General features: G+C 42.4%; 1 protein-coding gene across 2 annotated transcripts in view; it reads right to left on the bottom strand.

Moving 5' to 3' along the window:
- Positions 1–24,346: 24,346 nt before the first annotated feature.
- The window catches only part of BOLA3 (bolA family member 3), a 448,482-nt gene continuing 446,636 nt past the window's right edge, over positions 24,347–26,192 (bottom strand). Inside the window, exons 5-6 of one of the 2 annotated variants that reach the window (XR_006366077.1) lie at positions 25,529–25,672; positions 24,347–25,394 (exon numbers count right to left, since the gene is read on the bottom strand). Coding sequence is in view for 1 of the 2 variants with exons in the window: in XM_044081813.1 (XP_043937748.1) it covers positions 25,604–25,672 (69 nt within the window). In the remaining variant the exon portion in view is untranslated. Of the gene's footprint in view, positions 25,673–26,192 lie in introns of both variants that reach the window. The other variant, XM_044081813.1, reaches the window with a different exon arrangement.

The raw sequence follows: 26,192 nt of genomic DNA, 5'->3' as shown, positions 1-26,192 counted from the left end.
ATTAGAAAAACTCCCTCCTTAGCCTCAATGAGCAAATTGGATCACTAATGAAAATCTCCAAGGCCAATTATGAATTGCAACTAGCCTCCAAAACAAAGGGAAACCATAAAGTCATCTTCAGTCACATCAGGAACCTCTGTGGCATAGCCCAGGTTTGTTCCGAATTCGTACTTAACAGTATCACTTACACTGATCCTGCTGACTTAGCCAACCTGCTAGCAGATAGGTTCAGTGCAAACTTCACCCCCCTGTCCCCCCAAGGTCCTTCACCCCCCTGTCCCCCCCAAGGTCCTTTCACCATCCCAGATAGCTGTCCCGCACCTCACATCTCCATAGATCAAGTGTTACAGGCCCTATTCCAAGGCAAAGAATACAGCTTCCATGGGATCTGATAGTATATCCCAGGATGCATTCTACACCATCTCCAGCAAGAACTGGCTTCACTATTGAGCACCCTATTCAACCACAGCCTAAGTACAGGCTTCATTCCAGCAGAGTGGAGAACTGCCATTGTCATCCACATGTACAAAGCTGGTGCCACTACTGACCCTAGAAACTATCCCCCCATTAGCTTGACAAGTCTGATCTGTAAAGCCATGGAACGTATTACTACGGATCTCAAACAAGGACATACGCAATCTCCAAGCACTTGACCCCACACAGTTTGGATTCATCAGGGGCAGATCTTGTCTGTTGAACCTGGTTGACTTCTTTGAGACTGTCATCAAGGCCCTGGATGAAGGAAAGTCAGTGCAAACAGCTTACCTTGACTTGGCCAAGGGCTTAGACACAATCTCTCATTCGGGCATCATTGAAAAGCTAACACAACTTGGAGTAAATCCCTATCTCATCAGGTGGGTGGTCAACTGGCTCACTAACAAGACCAAAATAGGCATCTCAACCTCAGATAGTAGACCTGTCACTAGTGGAGTTCCCCAGGGATCTGTCCTGGGACCCATAGTATTTGGCATCTAGTTCTCAGAGGTCCAGGCAAAGACAAAAGGCCTGTGACTGACCAAGTTTGCAGACAACTTAGTTGGGTGCCTTCACTGACTCCCCAGATGATCTTAACATACTGCAAGAGGATCTCACAGCAACTAATGACTGGTGTCAAAGTCATGGCATCAAGCCAAATGCAAAAGTGTATCATACCATTCTGCAAAAACATGACCCCTACTGATTACTACATCAACGGCAACCCCCTAAGCACACAATCTGTGGTAAGAGACCTGGGCACTCAGGTCGATAACCTCACATTCAACCATCATGTAGAGGCAGTGGTCAGAAAAGCCTTTACGTGGTTCATCTCATAAGGGACTGCATCCAGAAAAAAGGAGGTTATTACCTCTCTATACCCCTCCTTCATTAGACCAGTAATTGAGTATAATGCCCAGTTTGGGATGTACCTCTCCAAACATCTGCACCAACTGGAAAGGCCACTGAAATACCTCACAAAGAGAATCCATGGCCTCCAACACCTGTCCTATGCAGACAGGCTGAAATCACTATCCTCTACTCAGTATCATACAGATTGCTCAGGGGTGATCTGCGCCTTGCCTACAAGGCAATCTTGGACTCTGACCTACTAGAGATGCTCCATATCTGCAAGTCTAACTCCTCAAGCACTACCCACTCAAAAGGCCTGAATCTAATATGCGACATCAACAAAATCTGCTGGAGAGAGAGGTTTAACTCCCAGAGGCTGCCCAGTCTCTGGAATAGGCTCCCCATATATGTCAAACAGAGCACCTCACTGACTCTCTTCAAGCGCAACCTTGATGAGTGGATGGGTAACCACAAATTTGTGCCACAGGTTCCAACTGTTTTCCTCACTGACAGGGGTGGCAGGTGCTGAGGTTTCTTTTTGGGGATAAACTCTTGGCTAGGCTTGTAAGGGCCCCAGGGCCATTAGCCTAGTAACCTCCTATGATCAGTATGGTCAAATTAGGCATTATGCTGCAGTGAAGTCCTAAAGGCTAGAATCGTAGTTCAGTGTGCATTTTGCAGCTACACATCATTATTGACTGAAAGATTTATGACTAAATCTAAAGGAGGATTACAATTTGTCCTTTTATACACACATTTATGACGCAGATGTCCATACACAGTGAATACTAAATTAAATTTAAACAATCTGCAAAATTACGACAAAAAGTTACACCTTCTTTTCTGATGGAAAAGATAGTCATTGTGAAATATTATGAACACAACAAGTTAGAGCTTTCAAAAATTGGTGGAGGTGAATAAAACAATAAAAAAGGCAGGACTACTGCAAAATAAGATCTGATACTGCTTTACCCACATTTGAGGCTGATGCATCACTTTTACAAACTCTCAAAGACAAGGATATGAATTTAGTTTGACTATGACAGTAGTGGCAACTATCAAATACAAGCTAAAACAGGGACCTATAGAATTAACAGCATCAGAAAAAAGTACTTTTTATTCAAAAAGACAAATCTGAAAGTTAAAGTGGCTGCTGAGCATGAAGTCTGTGGTGTAAGAGCCTGCATATTTTTCCACTTTTAGTATCTTTTTGCCATGCTAAAAGAACCACTTTGTTAGCTTCCATTCTTCCTCCAACAGGCTAAGATAAATTAGCAGAGGAAAAAAAGTTATGTACTCACCATAACGTTCCAGTTGCCCATCTCACCCTTCACTCTTACTGGATGAGTTCAGAACCAATCGGCTCCAACTCGGCCAAATACACTAGCTCAAAGTCTCTAACTTGGCTCATGGCAGAATAGGTATCCCGTCATGCAGTGGTGTAATTCCCCAGACCTTGTTTGCTGCCAATCATAACAATGTGTCTAAATTAATAATGTGACATCAGGTATAGAAATAAGGAAATTTAAAGGAGCTCCTTTACTAAGAAGAAAGATCTCTCATCTAGGTCCTCTAGGAGTCCTCGGCTGGGGGAAGGTGGGAGGGTGGTAAGAATGAAGGGCAAGATGGACAACAAACATGGAACGTTATGCGAGTACATAACTTCTTTATGTTATGTTGTTCTATCTCACCTACATTCTTACTGGATGGGACAGCATCCCTAGCACCATTTCCCTGAGTGGCTCACAGGACTATACATTTGAGCACAGTGGAACCAAAGGAAACCCTGCCCCTGGAGGACAAATCAACTTTGTGATGAGTAATAAACATATGGGGACTTGCCCACGTAGCAGCGGCACAAATAGTGCCCATTGACAATTTGGCTAGGTAAGCAGAGGATGTTGCTAATGCTCTGATCGAGTGGTCCCTAACTTTGAATGGGATTCCTGTTATTTGAGGTGTATACAAAGGTAATGCAATTTGAAAGCATAATCTTTGAAACTGGCATGCCCTTTTTTGCTTCAGAAAAGGAGATGAACAATTGATCGGTTTTCCTGAAATCTTTAGTTTTATGCAGATAAAACCCAAGTTGTCTATGCATATCCAATTGAAGTTTGTACTCTGCTCTGCTGCTATGATTGGGGGAAAAACACTGGGAGCTCAACAGATTGATTTAGATTGGTTTGGGAACTTTTGGCACAAAGGACGGATTAGTTTGTAGAGATACTCTATCCTTATGGAGAATCAAATATGGTGGCCTGATTGATGGAGCTTGCAACTCCGAGACTCTTCTTGCAGATGTAATGGCTACTAGGAGAATAGTTTTCCAAGAGAGGAATTTGAGATCACAAGATGATGAGGGCTCAAAAGGAGGTAATGTTAGGTGAGTCAGGACAAAATTCAAATCCCATGGTGAGAGGTTCTTCGGTCTCAATAAACAAGTGCCTTTTAAAAATGCTTTACACAATATGTGTGACATCAGGTTAGGAGTATATCCACCAATGTGGAAATTAGAAATTGCAGCTAGTTGGACTATATGTAGCTGCAGCAGATCCTTGCTGGAAAAGTTCTGCAAGAAATTCCAAACTTGAACTGATTGGGGGCAGAAAAAGGATCAATGATTTTTGCTTGTGCCCAGTAGAAGAACCTCTTCCATTTAATAGAATATAATTTTCTGGTAGAAGCCTTGTGAGAGGAAAACAAAATGTGTTTTACTGCTGGTAAGTCTTGAAGCCTAAGCTGTCAAATTGTGGGTTTGAAGAGCAGGATGAAGTGCTCCTGACATACAAGTCAGAAGGTCTGGAACTGGGTCCAGAACCCATAGTTTCTCCAGTAGGTGAGGCCAGAGAAAGGGGAACCAAATCTGACAAGGCCAGTATGGGACAATGAGAATCAGCCTGCTTCCCAAGGATTTTCCTTTCTGAATGACTTTGGGTATGCGGGGAAAAGGCATAGAGAAGTCACAAGGGCCAATTGTGAACAAGTGCATCTCTCGGTGTCTCCCCCAGAGGGGGGTTTAGGGCAAAGTAGCTGCTGCATTTGGTAATCATGGGAGTGGCAAAAAGATCGCAAGAAGGCTGGTTCCATTTTCCGAAAATCTTCTCTGCCATGTTTTGGTTTAGAGGCCACTTGAGGCATTACTATTGCCCTGCTCAGCTTGTCCGCTGTCACGTTGGATTTCCCCATTATGTTACTAGAAAACATTGGGAAGAGATTGCCCACTGCCATACTCTCAGCGCCTCTCGACAAAAGGAGTATGATCTGGTTCCTCCTTGTTTATGTACCAGACTACCCACATGTCTGACTGGATCGCAATCATTCCTAGTGGAAGAGAGTCCTGGAGTGCTTGCAGTGCTACAAGAACTGCTCTCATCTCTTGAACATTGCTGTGCAAATGGGTCTTGTGTTATTGCCATATGCCTTGGACTGTTCTTCCCAGATACTGCCCCCCCCCAATCTGGGAGGCATCTGTGATCACCATAGCTACAGGTCATTGTGGCACAAAAGGTCACCCAATGGTCACATGGTCAGACCGAAGCCACCATAGGAGATCTCTCTTGCATGACTCTAATTCTGACTTGGTGAGACATGGGAAGTTCTTGTAGCGACCACTGAGCAAATATGAGCCACTGAAGAATTCTCATATGCATTCTGGCTAGGGGAACTAAGGTGATCGTTGAAGCTATGGTTCTTATGACTTTCAAAATAGTCTTTGCCTTCACCTTCTTTCTGGGTAGGTTGGCTATTTGTTGCCTGAGAACAGAAACCCTGTCGGGAGGCAGTCGTGCCATCATGGAGATGGTGTCAAGATCTACACCTATGAATATAATATGTTGACAGGGCAACAAGGCAGATTTTTGTAAATTGACAATAATCCTTAACCGATAACAAGTTTGAAGAGTGGTGTCTTTCACCTGCTGAAGTAGATGCTTGGTGGTGGCAGTTAGGAGCCAGTCGTCTAAGTACAGAAACACTTGGAATCCCAGATGTCTCATGTGAGCCGTGACTACTGTCATGTATTTAGTGAACACTCTGGGGGCTGTAGTGAGACCAAAGGGCAGAGCTCAAAACTGATGACTGGCTCCCAGCTGGAGGCGTAAATTACTCCTTGATGCTCTGTCCATTTTGATGTGGTAGTACGCATCTTGAGGTCTACTGAGCACATCCAATCATCTTTCCCTAAAATGGGAAGAATTGACTGCAGTGTCACCACTCGGAACTTGGACTTCTTCACGGATTTATTTAGTTTGCTGAGGTCCAATATGGATCTCTAGTCCCCTGTTCTTTTTGGCACTAAAAAGAATTTTGAGTAAGGTCCGAATCCTATTTGGTCTGCGGGGTACTTTTTGGATGACTCTTGTCTAGCAACTTTTGAATTTCTACAGTTACTTGTTTCCTTTGACTGGCTGGAACATCCGGGATTGTTCTGGTCTGTGGGACAGGATGGCAAAAAGGAATATAATAGCCTCTGGATATTATACTTTGTACCCACTTGTCTCTTGTGATATCTTGCCAGGCTTCTGGGTACAAAGATAAATGCCTCCGACTGCCTCCAGAGTAGAGCAGACGGGCTTCCTTTCAGGAGCACTGACAGGGCTGGCCACTAAAGGAATCATGGTTACCCACGTTTTGCAGAGCCCCTCTGCCTCTAGGATGACGTCTACCATTATTGCCTCCCCCTCTGCCCCTGGGGAAGGGTTCACCTCGTGCGTCTTGAAAAAAGACCTGGGATCTTTTGAACCACATTTTCCCACTCTTCTGTCCTTTAGGGTAAGGTTTTGAAGGTACGGAAAAACTTACTCCAATGGCAGAGAGAGTTTTCCCTTCCTGCTCACATCTGATAAGTGTGTCCTTGACTTTGGGTTCAAAAAGTGAGGAACCATCAAAAGGGGCATTGGTACAGGTAGACTTGAAAGGCAAAGTTACACAAGCGCATCCAGGAGTGTCTCCTCAGGGAAACTCCTGAACCCACTGCCCTGTTTGCTCCATCTGCTGCATAGGATATTAGTCTCATGGAGGAGTAAACGATGGAATTTAAGGTAGACAGCTCCGAGGTGACCTTTTCTGAGCCTCCGCAGACAAAGAACCTTGGAGAGTATCTCCTAACTCCTTCAGGAGATCTCTTTGTAGTCTCGCAAAGTGAGCAAGGTAGTTCAGTGATCCAAGGGTAAAAGTCGCTGATGAAAAAATACACTTTCCATATCTATCCATCGTCCAGGAGTCCTCGTTTGGTGGATGGACAGATGAGGATGTTTCAAAAAGTTCCTGCTTGGTGGCTGTTTCCAACACTATAGCATCTACAGGAATGCCTTTCATGAGAAATTATTTTTCAGAAGGGGCTGACAAGAACTTATTTGGCCTCCGAGGGACTGATTCCATAGTGTCTGGTGACTCTCGTACCTTTTGACTAACCAACTCCAATAGCTCGTCGAAAGGCGGACACACCCAGAATGCTGAAGGTTGAGATCCAAAAGCCTTCAGGTACACAGACTACTCATCAGAAGGATTAATGGTTTTCCAGCTGCCTCTCTTTCACGATCTCTAGGATATCTGCAAAGGAGATATCTTCAGAGGATGACTGTGGGGCCACTTCTGACTCCCCGAGGTCAGTGCCAGAGGTGATGGACTTGTCAGGGGACTCTATATGGAGTCTACATGCTTCCTCTTGCATGTTCTCTTTTGAGGTGCCTCCTCAAAAGTGTATTCTGTGGAGGCCTTGGAAGAGTGGGATTTGCCCAATGGGGCTTCCCTGAGGCTCTGAATCTCTGCTGTCCTGTGGATGGGGTGGTGCAGAGACAGCAGCTGGTGCTTTGGGGGGGGAAGAATACCAGTATACTTGTGTAGAGCTGTAGGCAGGGACAGCACACTCCTCATCAGCTCGAAGGCAGATTCCCCCCCGGCTCCAAGGACACCTCTGGTTTCAAGGAAACAGAGGGAATCCCTGGCTCCACGGATATCAGCCCCGAGGCTGATGTAGGAGCCAAGCTCATCCGAGCCGAAGCTCTGAGATGGACGGCACAGAGTGTTGGAGCAGGGACCAGTTCCAAAATCTCCTGAAGTGGTCTTGGAACCGAAGAATCTACAGCAAGCGGTACCTGGCATTCTGGCTCCAAAGATCCAGCTTGGCTTGGAGGAGGAATAATTGTGGATGTAATCATCTTGGATGACTCCGAAACTGGTTAGGTTGGAGCCAAAAACAATTTAGCCAGTGCCGGCAACTTCAAAAGTCTGCGCAACACCCTGTCCACATCATCCGATAAGCTCCTAGAGGACCTGGAGGAGAGGGTTGGTGAGTGACATCTCTCCAATATGGGAGATCTCAAGGTAGTGGAGACCAGTAATAGTTCAGTGGACCAGCTCCGAAAAATAGTCGCTTTCAACTCCGAAGGCCGTGAAGCCAAAGGACTAGATTTGTCCAAATCTATGATCTCTCTTGGCTCTGAGGGTTGTGGAGCCGAGGAGGTCGATGAATCAGAAGTTTTAGCCAATTTTTTGAGGTGGATCTAAATGAGCCTAAGAAACAGGAGATGGTCTTTTTGTAGGCTTGTTACTTTTAGAGGAAGGGGACCTACTTGAAGAAGTACTCTGTAGAGCTGTATCAAAGGAAGGTTTCAGGAGTCCTTTGAGAATCAGCTTGTTTTTTCTTTCCTGTAAGACATGGGAGCTGAAAGAATGACAGAACATGCAAGTCTCTTGGAGGTGAATCGCCCCCAGACAAACACAAATATTATACCCATCAGTGATGGGCATCTTTTGAGAACATTTCTGGCACTTTTTAAAACCCGAAGGCTTAGGTTCCTTCGCTCTACTTTCCTTTGACATTTTAAAAATGAAACAGCACTAGTATATCAACTAAAAATTAAACCCTAAATCACACCTCTAAGAAAAATTAACACACATTTAAATTTTTAGATACGCACTATAACACAGCAGCTCTGTCCTCTAACTTAAATGGGCCTAGTAGAGCTACATCAAGAGAGACACAGGACAAACCCTCTAAGTTAAATGGGCACTTAGCTCTCTAAAACGAGTTAATATACGCAGAAAGGGAAGTACACACTAACTTATTCTACAGTTACCACTAACTACACCACTACAAAAAACTGACAGGAAAAAATAGAAATGGCCTTGCAACTAATGTCGGCAAATAAGCAACCACACAGTAAAATGATTAAATTGCACTCGTAACTACAGCACACAGTTAAACTACAGAACTACCTAAACAACTAAGCAAGAAATATTAATCGTAATATATGGAAAAATATAAATCTTTAAAGAACTTAGCCATGGCCAAGGAGAGAGCACCTGAACTCAAAGCGGCAAATAAGATCTGGGGAATTACACCACTGCATGATGGGATACCTATTCTGCCAAGAGCCAAGTTACAGACTTCAAATTAGTGTATTCATACGAGTTGGAGCCGTGGATCAGCTCTGAACCCATCCAGTAAGAATGAAGGTGAGCTAGGACAACATAACATCTATTTGTTAAGTCACAGCCTATGATGGAATAATCTAATCCCAAACTGGTAAAAATGAAGGCCTAGACTTAAAAACAGATGCTCTTCAACTTTTTCTACAGAACATGGATTTACCTTAGTTTTACATTTCTCTTCACAGTATATTCTTCACACCATAGTAAAAGATCAAGTGTTCAGGCCTTTTGGCCATCAAGCAACACTGAGCTCAAACTAATGCAGTAAACTATCTTACCAATCTATTTGTCTAATTTTAAAGTGCTAGTTACATTTCCATAAGCTCTTACAGCATAAGGCAATTTGTTCTAGAGAAATGGAATAATTTGAGTAATACAGTTATAGCATAAGGCAATTTGTTCTAGTGACATGGAGTAATTTGAGTAGTACAGTAATCATTTGCATTTCTTATTAAAGTTCATGCTCATTATGAACATCTTATTCCTATACCATACCTTAGTATTTATTTGAATGCCAAAACCATTCAACAATACTAAATTATAAATCTTGCACACTACTATAAACTTGCCTCAAACATAGCTATATTGAATAGTAAATAGTTAAGATTTCCAATTTTTAATATTTAAGTGCGTAATAATAGGAATAAGCTTTGTAAATTTCCACTGAATTCTCTCTATATAGTTTTTAATTTGAGCTTGAGTGTGCATATAAAAACTCGAACTGTACTCCAACATAGGTCTAATAACAGGCTTCTATAATTCTAGCAGGATACCGGGTCTATATTATGTGATCGAAGAGTCTTTTCTTCAAATGCATAATATTCGAACTCAAAACATTGAAAACACTAAACCGTGAACGGCCATGTCCGCAAATTTTTCCTAGGGGAAAAAAATTCACAAGGCCGCAAACAAACACCACCAAGTTAAATGTATTTAAGGGCTTGATAAATGGTGACGTGGGCACAGTATCAAATATTTTTGTCGCAGAGAGATACAAAACCCCAGCAGTCTAACCTATGTTGCTGGCCACTGTAATAAGGTCATAAAATTCAATTAAATTAACACTGACTTTTTTAAATGAAGGTATGCTTTGTGAAACCTGAATATATGTCTCTCTCAATGTATACGTGTGTGTGTGTATGTATACATATATATGAATGATTATATGCCCAGTCTCAAATATAGAGTTCAGATGATTGCGCTCAAAACATTTACCAAGTAATGGGGTCAGAATTATTGGTCAATACTTCCTAATATCAGAAGTGTGTCTTTTTTCATGCACAGGAGAACACTGAAGTTCTTCTAGTCTTCAGAGACATATTGTGTTTTAAATAGGCTGTTGAATATCTAACTCAATGGCTATCAATCCATCTATGAGTTTTTACCCATGGAACAATTTCAGACTCATATTAGCCTTTTTTACCATTTCTCATCAATGGAATGGGCATGTAGAATTCTCAAACTGTTGGCCATCAGGACAACTAGATAGTTTAGTAATAGTTGTAAAAAGACAGAGCTACTCCAACTTCATTTGGAATGCTCAGTATGATATTCCTGATGAGTAATAATATGGCAATTGGGCAGTTGTGAGTTGATACAAATCATTCTTATTATTTTGTAGTGCAAGCCCCGCTTCATATCTTGCTTTGCCAGGGCTGCTAATTCCTTTTAAATACGGTCTTCTTCTTTAACCTTCTTTTGGTTTGAAAATTAAGACTTGCATGTAAACATGGTATATGTGTTTTTTTCTTCTGTAATGTTTTTCTAAGTTTCTAGTTCCACCAATATGGTATTTTAATCTTTTGCTGCTTACAGTTTCTGTTAAACAAAATGGAAACAGATACTATGTATTTTAGAATATCCATATATTTTTACATTTGCTCTTTGTTCTGTACACATCAATGCACTTTTTACACATAGCCAACTGTAAAATTGCTTTACTGGGTTTTATTCAGCACTATGGCAACTTCATTATTTGAAAATATACTATGCACTGTGTTCAAATGACCTGCAGTGTAAAGTAACAGCAATCTCTGACAGAAGAAAATGCACATTTGTTGTAACTAAATCCAGCATATTATTGTTGCAAGTAGGCTCTTTAATTGTACCAACATTTTCAGAGCAAGCTGGTACAATGCTAAAGCTGCTAGATAAATGCATATAATTTTAGTGTAGTTAAAGACACTTAGCAAGATGGCCAAGTCACATCTCAAACATCACTTAACCTGGAAAATCAAAATGCTAGTCTGCAAAGGACTTCCACAAAATGCAATCAGAATAAGTTTAACAAACATGTATATACATTACTAAAACTATAATATCAGAGTTACCTTTCATTTTTATATGTACTACAAAGCACTTGTGAAGACAACTCTCAACAGTCCTCTGATTCTCCACTTCAAGTTACTAAATCCAGCCAAACCATAAATACTTTTAAGTGACCTATTTGAGATAATTCATCAGCAAAGGAGGAAACCATGTTAAATGCACAATTATATGCAGGGTAAATCAATCCCTTTCCCTTTAAGACACAAACAAGCATGATTAAAATGTTTATATTTTCAGTACTTCTGTGGTCAGAACCAATAATTATCACAATGATTATACTGTCAGAAAACAATTCTCACAGATGCAGTTTATTTCGAAAAAACATCAGAGTCTAAGGAATCAAGGATAAATCAATGAGCACAAATGCTTAAATCTGTTAGAATTCAGTCACTGAAATATACTTACAATTCAGTGGGTGATGTTACAAAATCACCTATGACAAGCATTGTTAAAAGCAGACATATTTAGTTCCTGAAAAAATAAGGAATGAAGCCAGCTCCAATCACGCAGAGGGATAAAGCACAGACTATAGCCCTGGTGACTTGAAATCATTTTACTGATTAGGTTTCTTGGCAGAGATGCCACGGGAGTATGGGCATAAGCTTCCTAAGAAGGGAGATCAATATCACAATGCCTCAGTGGACAGAGTGGTCTCAAGTGTGGGTGCTCTGTCCCTAAAGTTAATTTGACAGTAGCTCTCATTAGGATGTGTAACAGCAAGTGTCAGCCACTGGAGAGAGCACTTTGGTCCCTACAGTAATGCAAGCTGTTCCAAGCCCCCCCAACCCCCCAAGGAGGGAATACCCAGAACAAGGGGAATGAATAAGCAAAGATAATGGGGCAGTCTCAATGGTAGGTAGGTACAGCAAGAAACGCACATAGACAAATATGGGCATGATACGGTTAGTCGCTAAATTCTAAAATGTTCCCATTACAGATGAGCATTGGTTCAAAGGTGCAGCTTCACACCTTAAGAAGTGTCTGCAGATCTTCAACCTGTTCCAATGCAACTTATCTTCTATAAAACATATACATAAAAAGGTCAAAGCTTATCTAGCAACCTCTTTTTTCTAAACATGCCAAGCTTATGGGCTTAACTGTTACGCTAAAAATGATTCAAGAGGTTAATTATTCAAGCACCTTTAACATGTTCTCCAACATTTAGACACAGTTTAAAAAAACTGACAGGTGTTATAAATAGTATAAACACAGAAACGGAACAATGTGTTACATGAAACAGCCTGCTGAACACTAATGGGCACAGAAGGTGCAAATAAGAGAGATGACTACACAACTGAAAACAAAATATGGCATGAATCATACACAAATGAGTATACAATGACATACTAATGAGAAGCATTATGAAAATGTGAGTCACTGCATATACAAACATCATCTAATATGGCAAAGCAATTCAAAAACATTTAAAATAACTGAAGGAGTAGTGACAATTAGCTATTCTGTACACTTATTTTCCTGTAAAAAGCTTACTTAGTGTGTAAAGATGCTAGAAGTAGAAACGGTGCTAAATTAAGGTCGTATCTTAGCGGCCACTCATATAGCCAGTGACAATATTCCTTGCAGATGCCCTCTGTGGCTGATCTGTAATCACTTCCACAACAGACACACACTGGACTCCTACATTGTGGACAGATACCACAGCATATTGATATATACCATCCTCCTATGTGATTGCACAGGACCCACTGAATGGCTATGCCAGTGGACTTTTGAGATCTGTGTAGCATTAGCAATCCTTACTACAGGGACTTTACTACAGTGTCTCCTGACAAATGCTGGAGTTTCACAGGTGGACTCCGCATGAACCATACTGGCAGGTGATGTGCAATGCACAAAGTATTTACAATGTGTGCGTACAACATCCAAGCAGTTACCAAGATTCCCCCCAACAGACACACATGTGACATATGCTACTAGTTTGTACAGGTTGATTTACCAAAGTGGCATCTGATTCGTAAGTGCGTGCTAACTTCCCTTTGAATAGAAAAAGCTTGCTAACAAGTATGCACATTTGCAGTCTATTCAATGCTGTTCACTGCCATATGTTGTAGGTAATGCAGGACAGGGCCTGCAGCAGTAGCTCATGACACCTACTGGTAGTCCTCAGAACATGGCAGTGATGGCATACAACACTGTCCCGTAGCAAACCTGTAAAACTGCTGAGCATGTGACCAAGACCTGCATCAACTGCCTAAATATCACAAGTGGTATGCTGCAATATGCTCCAGACATCGGCAGCAAGATACTTGTCTTCTGTGCCATGCTGTGCAACATGGTTCTATGCAAGCCATAGCAAACGGACACCAAAGGAGCACCAGACAGATCCAAGTCAGGAGCAGAGGAGCAGATTGTAACAGAGCCTCATGCTTCTGCAATGCATTGGTGCACTGGCAAAGAGGCAGCATCTGGTTCACAACTATGGGCCATGACAAACATAGAAAAACTGATGCACTGCAATATTATACTCATGATAGGCTGTACAGTGAATTATCTTGCCACACACTAAATTAGACATTATCTATCACACACAAGTCTGACAGGGCTGCAGGGTACAGTTATTTGTACAAGTAAAATGGGGCACCATGATGAGGAATAAAGCTAATATAGGTGAAGAGACTGGCTTATCAGATCTGGAAGCAACAGCCAGGCACATAGCTGGGTAGTTGGCTGAGGAGAGTTAGGTGTTACACTGTCTAGGCACAGGGTGGAGCTTCAAAACACAAAGAATGCTGTTTGGATACCATACAGTAGTAGAATGGGAAGCCTCATATAGAGCAGGCAAAATGCTTTGGGAGCATGAACGTGACATGTCATGGGCCAATACATGGGGAGGTCGTACACGGGACAGCCATGGCCAAGGGGTGGCCCCATCAAGGCACTGCATGACACTGACTGTCTTGCCCTTTGGCCACAGGCATGCAGGTGGCTTTATCATGACACTGGTAGCTCATTACTTCCCTACATCCTACTTGATGGTTATGGAACTGATTTTACATGGCATAACTCTGTCAGGGTCACACAATGAAACTGGAGGAATGGCAGCTACACTATGGATACAGCCATGCCTAGAGATGGAGGCAACAGTGGGAACAATGGTATACACAAAGGCCATATCTATTAATCTTCATTTCCCTGGCATGGTGGCCACTGGTATACCTCATGGAGGTTGCAGTAGATGCTAAGTGACCCTCCTTTGCCCTTAGCAAGTGTGCCTGCTCTTGTCCCCTATTTACTACGTCAGTATGCATGACATTGCAGTTTGTCACATACATCTTCACTCATGCTACTACAGTGATTATCGCTGACATGGAATGAATGACATCTGTAACTGGATTACTGACTTGTACATCCACTGACTGATACCCAGGGTGACAAACATTAGATAATGTGCAGGACTTGTAGCAGTGGCTGCCACCAATATATCTCTCCTGTGTGGTATGTGCCTACTCTACAGCAGTGGGACCACTTCTGGAATTTGTAAGCATGAGAGCTGGGCAAATAGACTGAAAGATAGGCCAGCCTGAATTAATCACATGTTAACAGAGTGTTGATGCTCACCAAAGGTATACCTGTAGATGAGGTTATTATTGTGCCCTCCGATGTTAACACTGCTGACAGTGTCACTGTGATGTCGGACCATGATACGGGCAAGATACAAAAACAGCCAGGCAGCCCATACATCAGGCATGTCCCATGTTGTTGTTGGCCTCACACCAGTAGCACCTGTGTCTATATCTGAACATTAATGACAATCACACAACCCAATGCACACCAGTACATGCCAAGCATTTACACAGGCAGAGGACAAAGGTGCCTTTAGGGCACAGAAAGTGGATACTGCATCCCTGAAGTACCTACAGGGGAGATATATTCATGTATACCATGGATACAGCTATAGAAGTAGTGTACCACAACACTTTCATGGCAGGAACTTGGCAATACCTACCGGACGTGTCCACACCAGATATTCATGGTGTCACCACCAGTCCAGCTCCCACATATAGGGCTATTCGTGTGTGTGTGATCAATTACAGCCCATGGACAGGGACACAACAGACTTGTTCTTCTGTAAAGGTGCTTTGTTTCAGTGACCCCCCCCCCCAGGGGCAGATATCTCCCTTAAGATGGCATGGATCTTTCACCCATGCTTGGTAGGTTACATTGCTGATCTTGCACCAGACCTGTTATGTCCATTCACATCATTATCATAGAATAAATTGCATCACACTTGAGCCTTGAAGGTCTCATCTCTCTTGGCCTTATGCAGCATCCATCTACCATGGATGCACAAGGCCTGTAGGAATACATCTGTCTCTAAAGTGGCTTCTGAAACCACTGACTATCATTGGATTTCATTACAATACCTCTACATTAGAAGGTACACCTAAAATTGGTACTTTAGCAGACACGGGCCCTGGCTATGCTCCAGCCGTGTGAGAGACATATGCCATGACTGCGATACAGTGGTGCCACAGCTTGCTGTGCAGTGACACAGTTGATAAAGCACAGGATGTAACATACATGCATGCATTAGCTATGACATTATGTGGCCTGTGGCCCTCTGGACCATACTTCAGTCCATTCTTACCTACACATCACTGCAGCCCTTCCCCATGCCCCTGACCTGAACCCTTCTCCAGTTCCACATTACTGCTAGCTGGACCTCTGTAGCTTAGTATCTGATTCCAACCCCCCCCCCCCCAAAAGTCTGTGATGATAACCTTTATAGCAAAGTACAGCAAACCCTGGAATTATGACTTCTCACAACTTGGTTGGGGACAGCCATGCCCTGTATTCTGTACCCTGCTAATCCCCATGTTTTCACACTGCATTTCCCCACCCCCAAACTGTACACTGTCCCATTCTGTGTCAGTTCATGCACACGTTTAATGCTCTCCTCTCTTACCACATTCCAAAATGCAGTTGGATTGTTTACTCTTCTCTGTAGCTCCTGTATATACCCAAATGTAGTTAGCTTCAGATAGCTCTCTCTAATGCAGTCGGCACCACAATGGAGGCCACAAGCTTTGCCGAAATGAGATTATGCAAATTAGGTGATTAAGCATGATGGTTTGTGAACAAGCTACATGGTCCATACCTGCCTGTGAGCATGTCAGGTCCATCTTACCTAAATGCATGTACATGGAAACTATATATATATATATATATATATATATATATATATATATATATATAATCTCACACATATATATATATATCTCACACACGGACTGCTGTGATGTAACTTCTAACATTACGCTAAGCTCTATGGTGACCTCATCCACTACTTGTTTACAATGGGGGTATGGTAAAGTACAGTTTTGTACCTACCATAAATGTAGATGTTGGAATGTTCACACTGCTGCAGTCATCACACTTGGGTTATCCTGCCGTCAGGCGGTCCCGCAGTCGGCCAGAGTTCCAAAGTCTTGGTCCAGCGTCGGTTGCTGTCGCTTCTTCTCTGACGTCAGTGCGCCAGGGGTATATAAGATGCATCCGACGCCATTTTCTTCAGTTTTTCGTGCCCCAGATGTCAGGTGCCCCCAAGTAGGTAGGCAATACATATTGCTATAAACAGTTATGCATATAAAATAACAACAATACCTTCAGATACAAGCAAATACACCACAAAGGTTGTATTGGATAGAAAGGTATAGATAAGGCCAGCCAGTTCAGAGGGGATGGAGGGAGGGTAACCAGGAATGCAGCAGTGTGAACACTCGAACATCTACATTTATGGTAGGTACAAAACTGTACTATGTTCATCGTGTTACACTGCTGCAGTCATCACACTTGGGTGGAATCCCAAAGCTAAGGTTGGGTGGCTGGTTTATAAGGAGTTAGGATTGGCTATGAGGCCCTGCAGAACTGCAGTGGCAAATCCTGCTCTGGATTTAGAGTAAAGAGGCAGGTGGTAATGCTTGGTAAAGGTGTGCACTGAACTCCAAGTTGCAGCCTCCAAAATTTCCTTTCTAGGTACTCCTCTGAGAAAGGCCATTGAAGTGGCTGTAGCCCTGGTGGAATGTGGCCTAATGTGTTTTGGAACTGCTTTTCCATGCTGTGTGTAGCAGCAACGAATACAGTGTCCTATCCATTTGGATATAGTCTGCTTTGAGATAGCCTTGCCCTGTGATCCTGCAGCATATGCTACAAACAGTTGCTCAGTTTTCCAGATAGCTTTTGTTTTGTCCAAGCAGAAGCATAGTTGTCTGTGTATGTCCAAAGAATGCAGAAGTTTTTCCCCTTTATTCTGGGGGTTTGGATAAAAAGTTGGCAAATGGATGGTTTGATTAAGAGCCACACTAGATACCACCTTTGGCATAAAGGTAGGGTTTGTCCTTGGAGAAACCCTGTCCTGATGAAAATTATAAAAGGTTCCACTGCCATTAATGCCTGTAGCTCTGAGACTCTTCATGCTGAAGTTACTGCTAGGAGGAGAGCTGTTTTCCATGATAAAAATTTCAGATTGGCTGTATGAGCTGGCTCGAAAGGAGGCAGGGTCAGTTTTTCCAAAACGAAATTGAGGTCCCAAGTTGGTGTTGGTGCTCTCCTGGGCAGTCATGTTTTTAGCCCCTCTGAGGTACTGTTTTAGCAGGGGATGACAGAATAAAGGAGGATCCGTGTTGTAATGTGCTGAAATGGTAGAGGCGTGGATCTTAATCGATGAAAAGGATAGGCCTCTGTCCAGCATCTCAGTTAAGTATTGTAAAATCTGAGGAATATTTGGGACAAGAGGATCAAGGTTTTGAGCCTGGTTCCAGGCGCAGAATCTTTTCCATTTATCTGAGTAGGCCTTCCTGGTGCTAGGCCTCCTGGCCTCCAAAATGACATCCATAACTGCTATAGAGAGAGGTGTTGCCTGTTTGTCTAATGGATCTGCCATGCAGCCAGGTTTAAGATTTTGAGCTGCTGGTGCATGATCTGATTTTTTGTTGTGTCAGAAGGTGTGGAATTTGAGGCAAAATCCATGGTGGTCCTTGCGCAAGGTTCCTTAATATAGGGTACCAGTGCTGGCGTGGCCAGTCTGGAGCGATCAGTATCATCTGTGGTTTCTCTTGTCTGAGTTTTAGGAGCACCTTTGGAAGGAGAGGCAGAGGTGGGAATGCATATACTTTTAGGTTTTTCCAGCTGAACAAAAGAGCATCCACTTTCCATGCTTGTTTGTGGTAAGTCCTTGTGCAGAATATTTGTAGTTGGTAGTTCAGTGGGGAGGCAAAAAGATCTATGTCTGGGCACCCCCATTTTTGCATTACCATGCTGAAGATTTGTGGATTCAATTTCCATTTGTGAGGGTCCTTGATATTTCTGCTTAGATAGTCTGCCACAGTATTTTTCTTTCCTGGCAGGAATTGTGCTTGCAGGTGAACTTGGTACGTTAGAGCTGTGCTCCACAAGGTCATGGCTTGCCTGCATAGGGGGTAAGAATGAGTGCCCCCTTGCTTGTTTATGTACCACAACTGTGGTGTTGTCTGTTTTTAATAATAATTGTCCTGGATGCAGAAGGTCCTTGAAAGCTGTTAGGGCATTTTGTACAGCTAACATCTCTTTTTCATTGATGTGTTGATGCATCTGGTCTGTGGTCCACCTGCCCTGCATGCATTTTCCTGCCATGTGTGCTCCCCCAGGCGTAATCCGAAGCATCCGTAGAGTTTGCCTGGCTGTGGGTAGGGTGAAAGGCTGACCCTTGTTTAGGTGACATGCCTGTGCCCACCATTGAAACTCCTGTTGTAGGCAGGGAATCATTGGTATTACTGCTTCTAAACTGTGAGAGTGTTGAGTCCAAACATTTTTTAGGTACCATTGTATTTTCCTCATATGCAGTCTGCATATGGTATTAGTAGTATGCAGGATGCCATGAATCCCAGGGCCTGCAGAATTTTTCTTGCAGGGAGATGGGACTTTTTTTGCCAGTAATTGAAAATATTGAGTTAGTTGAACTTGTCTGGCGTGAGGTAAGCCATCTGGGCCATTGTATTTAAGCTGGCACCCAGGAATGTAATCTGTTGTGAGGGCACTAGTTTTGACTTATTTTCGTTTACTGTGTACCCTAGAAAGGTAAGCAACCTTTTTACAAATGCCAGATGCTGTAGGAGGATGTCCTTTGTCTCTGCTTGAATGAGGCAGTCGTCCAGGTATGGATATATTTGAATTCCTTTTTGTCTGCAAAAAGCAACTACTGGTGCCAGGCACTTTGTGAAGACTCTGGGCGCAGTAGATAAGCCAAAGGGCAGTGCAGAGAATTGGTAGTGCATTGAGACAGCTTTGAATCTGAGGTATCTTCTGCAATTTTGTCTGATAGGGACATGCAGGTATGCCTCTTTGAGGTCCAGAATAACAAGCCAACTGTTCTTGCCCAGCATGGGTAGAAGCTGCTGTAAAGTCAACATTTTGAATTTTGGAATATCCAGGTAAGTATTTAGAATTGAAAGGTCTAGTATGGGCCTCCAGGCCTTGTCCTTTCTGGGGACTAGAACAGTCTTGAGTAAAATCCTTGTCCTGGTTGTGGTACTTTTTGAATAGCTCTGCTGAAATTTGTTTTTGAGCCTCTGCCCATTGATTTTGTGGCAGGTCTGGCATTCCTTTTAGCCTTGGTAACGTATGAAAGTGGAACCTGTAACCTTGAGACACAATATTCAGAACCCATCTGTCTTGGGTGACTGCTTGCCAGTTTTGAGAAAAAAGTGCTAGTTTTCCCCCCAAGGGGGCTTCCAAAAGGGAAGTGCTTGGCGTGCGAAGGGGAAAGTCATTGTGACTGTTTCCTGTAAGGCTGAGACTTGTCCTCACCTCCTCTTGGGGTTGAGGTGCCCCATTGTTTTTGTCTGTTTGAGCCTTGGGGTTGAGATCTGCCTCTTGGGCATCTGTATCTGCCTCTCTGTGGCTTGTCTGACACTGGAAAGGGCCAATTTTTTGTAGGCCAATTTCTGCTAAATCGAGGTGGCTGCACCTGCAAGAAATCCTTGACTGTTTGCATAGACTTAGCTTTTTCCTCCATTTTCTTTAATACCTCTTCTGCCTTAACGCCAAACAAGGTATCATGCTGTAAAGGGGCATCCAATAATTTTGCCTTAACATGACCAGGTAAACTCTGTTCTTTTAGCCAAGCATGCCTTCGAATCACTGAACCTGTAACTGCGGCCCTACAAGAGGCCTCTAGAGAATCGAAACCACATTGCAGAGTATGTTTTCCCACCTGTTCAATTGCATGCAATAAATCCTGCGTTTCTTTACAATCAGGAGCTTCTGAGCCTGCTAGCATTTTTTGTTTTGAGTCATCAAATATTGTTGGTACTTAAGCATGTGAAACTGGCAATTTAAAGCTCTTACAGCTAAAGTTGCAGAAGTGTATACTTTCTTCCCCCATCTATCCAAAGCTCTGGAATCTCTGTCAGAGGGTACTGGATTTTTTGCAATGGAAGCCTTAACCCCTTTTGGACCCTGGGAAATAGTTTCTGGATCAGCAGAAGGGTTCTTATAAAGAAACTTGTGAGAGTCAGGGACTCTAGTACCTATCTGGCTTGGCTGGTGCAGGGGGCAAGGAGTCAGGAGATAAACTGGATTCAGAGAACACATCATCCACAATATCTAGCACAGGCGGAATAGCCAGGGGCCTGTGCTGAGGTAGTAAAAGGAAATCTCTGAGCCTTTTCTTAGAATCAGAGTATTCCTGACTTTCCCAATGGAAGTGCTCCCTCATGGTATGTAAAGTTTCCCCAAAAGAATAATCCTCAGGAGGAGAGGCTGAAGGGATAGATTCTTCAGCATCAGAGTCCTCATAGGGAGGTATAGAGTACCCCTGGTCAGAAGTGGAATCAGAGGAAATGGAAACCTGATCAGAGGAAACATAGTCTGTTATCCTGCCTAGGCCTTTTCTCAGGATGGGGATGGGAACCCCTGATTAGAGTAATGAGGTCTTCGGCCATTTTAAGCATCTGTTTTTTAGGCATGGAGGTTTGTCCAGGAGAAGGCAGTACTTGTTTCTTTGTCTTTAGTGGTACTTTTGTCTTAGCTGTTGTCTTGATAGTAAGTTGTGAAGGTCTGAAAACACCCTCAGATGCCTGCTCAGCGGCTCCGGACCCATCTGAGGGATTAGTTTCTGTAGGCCCAATACCAGAGGCCTAGTTGTCTCCACATGGTAGTCGGAAGCGGCCTGTGGCTCTGAGGTAGCGGGTATCAGGGGCTGCGAAAGTGCCTCACTGAGAACCGGCGGCTGGCCTAGAAGAGGCTTCGTCGTCGGTTTTGGACCTCGGATGTCTGTCTTTATCCTTGTCCTTGCGTTTTTTCGGTAGTGCGGTCATCGGATGATCTGACGGCATAGTATAACTGAACCTTCGGCCAAAGTAGTGCAAAGCAAACTCAAAACGCCTTTTAATAGTACGTTTGTTAAATCTAGCACAGAACCGACAACTAGTGACGTCGTGATCAGGGCCTAGGCATGGAATACAGTAAGAGTGGAAGTCCTAATGAGGTATTTGCTTTCCACAAGAAATACAATTAACTTTTTCTGACATCGGTCTGAGGCAAGAAAAAAAGTTTCCCCAACGGGGTACTTAGCTTTATTGAAGACTTCGGTTCTGAAATTCGACTTCGAAAATCTCAGTAGTCGGCCGACCGGCACTTGCGAACTGCTTCTGCTGCGGGCACCACGCGGCAAGAAAGACTGAAGAAAATGGCGTTGTATGCATCTTATATACCCCTGGCGCACTGACATCAGGGAAGAAGCGACAGCAGCCGACGCCGGACCAAGACTTTGGAACTCTGGCCGACTGCGGGACTGCCTGACGGCAGGATAACCCAAGTGTGATGACTGCACCAGTGTAACACGATGAACATCTAGGGTTGCTGCACTGCTCTCAGGTAGCTATGCATTGGCATACAAAGTGGTCAGTTACTTGGTTCTTCACACCATGTGACCATGTTGCACACTGAATCACGACTGCTGTAGCACAGTTAGAGTGTGTAGCACAGCTGATGCTATTCACCATCTTGCCTGGCTTCCTGCTAGTCCCCAATTCTCTCAGCTATCTATGAGAATAACTAGTCAGGGCAAGACCCATACTGGATACCAGAAATGTAGGCAGGGTGGGGTGATAGGGCAGCCATCCCAGGCACAAGGTTTTGGGGGGCATGACTGGCAGATACCAATCAATGTGTAGTGCAGCACAAGCATTCATTTCTAAATGCTAGTATGGAAATGAAATATGGATTTTGCTATTATAACTGAAGCACTTGCTTCAGCACTTCATGTGTGGTGTAACTTGTAAAAAGTCCATTGATGCAAAATTTAGTAATCAGCTTGCTGCAGTTTCTATGAAGTCCAGGCCAACATGAAGGGACTCTGGCTGACAAAGTTCACAGACAATTGCAAGTTGGGAGCTATTATTAACTCCCCAAGTGATGTTGAAATCCTACTGAATGGCCTCACTGTGACCGACTGGTGTCAGAACCATGGCCTTAAGCTCAATGTCAAAAAATGTGTTGTCATTCCCTTTGGTAAAAACCCGGTTCCCATGAATTACCACATTGATGGTAGTCCACTGAACACAGAAGACATTGTAAGAGATCTGGGATCACAGGTTGACAGCAACCTCTCTTTTGATCACCACTGTGGTCAGAAAGTCTTGTATGTTGCACATCTCATTACTAAGGGTTTTGCATCCAGGAAGAAAGAAGTCGTCGTCGCCCTCTACTCTTCCATCATTAGGCCAATCATGGAGTACAATTTTCCATTTGGCAGGTACCCCACTAGACACCTGCAACAACTGGAGAGGCCGCAAAAGTACCTCACAAAGAGGATCCTAGGCCTTAAACACTTTTCCTGTATGGACAGACTCAAAAAACTGCAACTATTCTCTGTCTCATATCACCTACTTAGAGGCGATCTCTGCTTGACTTACAAAGCCATATCTGACCCAGCTCTGTTAGAAATGCTACATCTAAAGAAATCCCAATCCCTCCTCACCACATGCTCCAGAGACCACAACCTCATTACCACAATCAACAGAACATGCTGGAGGGACAGATTCATAACCCAGAGACTGCCCTTTTTTGTCTCCTCTAAGGGACATTAGATTGTGGAAAGGCAGTGGGGGCAAGATGAGCAAGCTATGGCTCTGCTGCATACCCTCACAAGGAGGTTTCACTGCTTTCCCATTTTTACATAAGAAGGCACAACAGTAGACAAGTTAAAAATGTTAAGATTTACAACTACCATAAATGTAGACCTTCAAGGATAAGTTAAGTTTAGTCAATCACAAATGTATGTTTGCAAACCTTAATCAACTTTTGGGGAATGCAATGCATTAACGTAGTACACAGATTATCAACAGCTGGAAATTATTCATCTGGAGAGGCCTGTGCACTAGCCTGAATTTTTGCCTGTTGTGTACTATTAAAATATAATGCAAATGTCGGAGTTGAAAAAGGATGTCAAATTTTACCAAACACTTGCACTTCAGTAAACTGATCATAAACCAGCCAGCAGAAAAGTACTAGAAGATATTTAAATTTTCTTTCACCAAATGTCAGCTACAAGCATTTGTTCAATGCTTTTTGTTATAAGTACTCCCCCTAATGCCCAGTGTATGTAAACATTTAAATTAAATTTCTTATTAAAATCCAGTACTTTATTTCATGACATTTTCAGGGCATGTGCAAGGTGAAAAATTTACAAGGAGCTATTCTTAAACAAAACAAGTAAATTGTAAATGACAGTGTTGTGCATTACGCTCAAATATGGAACTTTTTTGATTTACTGCTGCCTGTGTATTCTAACTACTTAACAAAGCTTCCTTTCTACCTTACATTCATCTGTGTACCAGCAGAGGACAAAAATGTCCATGTCTTTTACACAGAATATTCTGCAGTGGCTATTTTGAAATGCAAAGTAAGCTGGGGAAGACTGATGATAATCAGGCATGTGTAAGGTAAGCGCTAAAAGTCTTGCGTAAAAAAAAGTTACATATTGTGATTTTAAACAAATTTGTTGCCCTTCTAAAAACAATACAAATGTGATATGTTTAAACATGTTAGCCTCAACATGACACAAATATGCAGTAACATACTGATGAATCTCTTTCCTAGTTACATTTTATAATGAGTTAACATGTCAGTCTGTCTCAAAAATCAAAGGGATATGATTACAGAGTTCTGTCAGACATCTCAAAAACAGTGTGTTAACTTTGGTTCTGGAAATTCAGCAGTACACATAGCAAGACAAATATTCCAAAAAACTACTCCACGAGTTTAATGTGCACTTTATTGTGTTATATTTCAAAGTACTGTCACAAAAAATTTCAGTCTATAGCAGTACCGGAAGAATAGAGAAAGGTGCAGTGGTATGTCACACTTGTTTTTTCCTCATATTCTTGCCTTTATCTGGCTTACAAATTTGTAATCCATAAAGTCATGTGGCACAACCACTTTCTTAATGAAAATAGGAATTTCAATAAAAGCTAATGCTCTAGTGGCACATACAAAGTTAAAATGGAATGTGTCACGGACGATGAAAGGTATAAAACTGGTGATACAGCCTCATATCCCTGCAATGGCACTTTTCAATACTTAGCAGGGAATTTCATAGCTATTAAGTCTGGCATCATTTTCCAGTGATGGCCAAGCTGCATCCAAAATAGGCCACTGCTGAAAGCAAGGCCTGGTATGGCTCATTATGGCAACATTTTCTTGTCTTTAAAAGGCAGGTATGCCAATTTAAGCATTCTTTAACTGATGACATAAATGATTAAGGCAGCTTATTTATGTAATTAGGTAAATAAACATGCACACTTTTATGGCTAACAGGTATGTGGTACTTTGAACTTACAGACTTGTTTTATTTTGTAGATCAGAAACCACTATTTACAATCATACTATGTAGCATAAATGTAAAGACGGATGACATGCAGATTCCTAAAGAACCAGCAGCTCATAAAGATGACAGCATAACCAACAATGGATTCCCAGCACATAATGCAATGGCAGCACGAGTTTCTGCAAGCCTTTGCATAGCTTTTGTGCATATTTAGGGTGAAATGCAAGCAGAGTTGTTCCAGCATAGTAGATGCAAAAAAGGTTCTTTGGACAAAGGGAAACATTTATACATCAAGTATTATTCAAAGAGATATTCAGTACTTATAACTTGTAAGCATATACCACCTCAGTAAAAAACAAAAAAATGGTGGATTTTTACTGTAAGTGAAACTGTTCATATTCTTTAGTATTAAGCCACCTTCTATCTTGCTATCAGTGATTTATCGAACACCAAGGAATCATTTATCACATGGTGCCACCTCAGTAAAAAACAAAAAAATGGTGGATATTTACTGTAAGTGAAACTGTTCATATTCTTTAGTATTAAGCCACCTTCTATCTTGCTATCAGTGATTTATCGAACACCAAGGAATCATTTATCACATGGTGCCACCGACACTTTCCTTAAAGAATTTTTTCCTTATTTTACTTGACATAAATGAACTAATCAGGCCAAGTCCGTCCATTGTCAGTCTAACTTTGGAACAGATGTAAATATTCTCAGTCCGTGCATTGATTTTATTTCATCCTTTAGTGCCTGAAAGAAAAGAGAATACAGAGTTTATGATTTGTGAAAAGCATCCTATCTGGTTAATAACAGTTTATCAGCCAGCCAATATATTACTAACGCTGCAACTAGTGACACCACTCTTTGATGCTAGTGTTTCAGAACCATCACCATCAAAAGCATACGGAGAAACAAAACTGCGAGTCTAATAAATTAACATTTGTCCCATACTGTATTTTTGAATAAGGATATTTTGTTGCACACTGAAGGTTTTAACTGTCCTTTTATTACAGTTACTAAATATTAACTTAAATGTGCTTCATGCTAAATCAAAGAATAGTTTATAAACAGAAGGGGAAAATTGTCAAGGATACTCAGAATTCTTCCATAGGTCTTTTCACAATGGGCAAGTGAGTTTTTCTGCTACAAAGTGTGAGGATTCAATTCTGCCATCAAGGAGGAGACGAAGCAGCATGTGAAGAGGAGCAGGGCATGGATGTAAATGGGGGGGCTTATCCATATACTTGACTATTCTGATGTTTGCAGATGT

Source organism: Protopterus annectens, chromosome 8.part1, assembly GCF_019279795.1.
Source record: "Protopterus annectens isolate FY-2018-M chromosome 8.part1, PAN1.0, whole genome shotgun sequence".
NCBI classification, from domain to species: Eukaryota; Metazoa; Chordata; order Ceratodontiformes; family Protopteridae; genus Protopterus; species Protopterus annectens.
The sequence above is the reverse complement of the archived record's forward strand: the minus strand, read 5'-3'. Positions and strand labels throughout refer to the sequence as shown.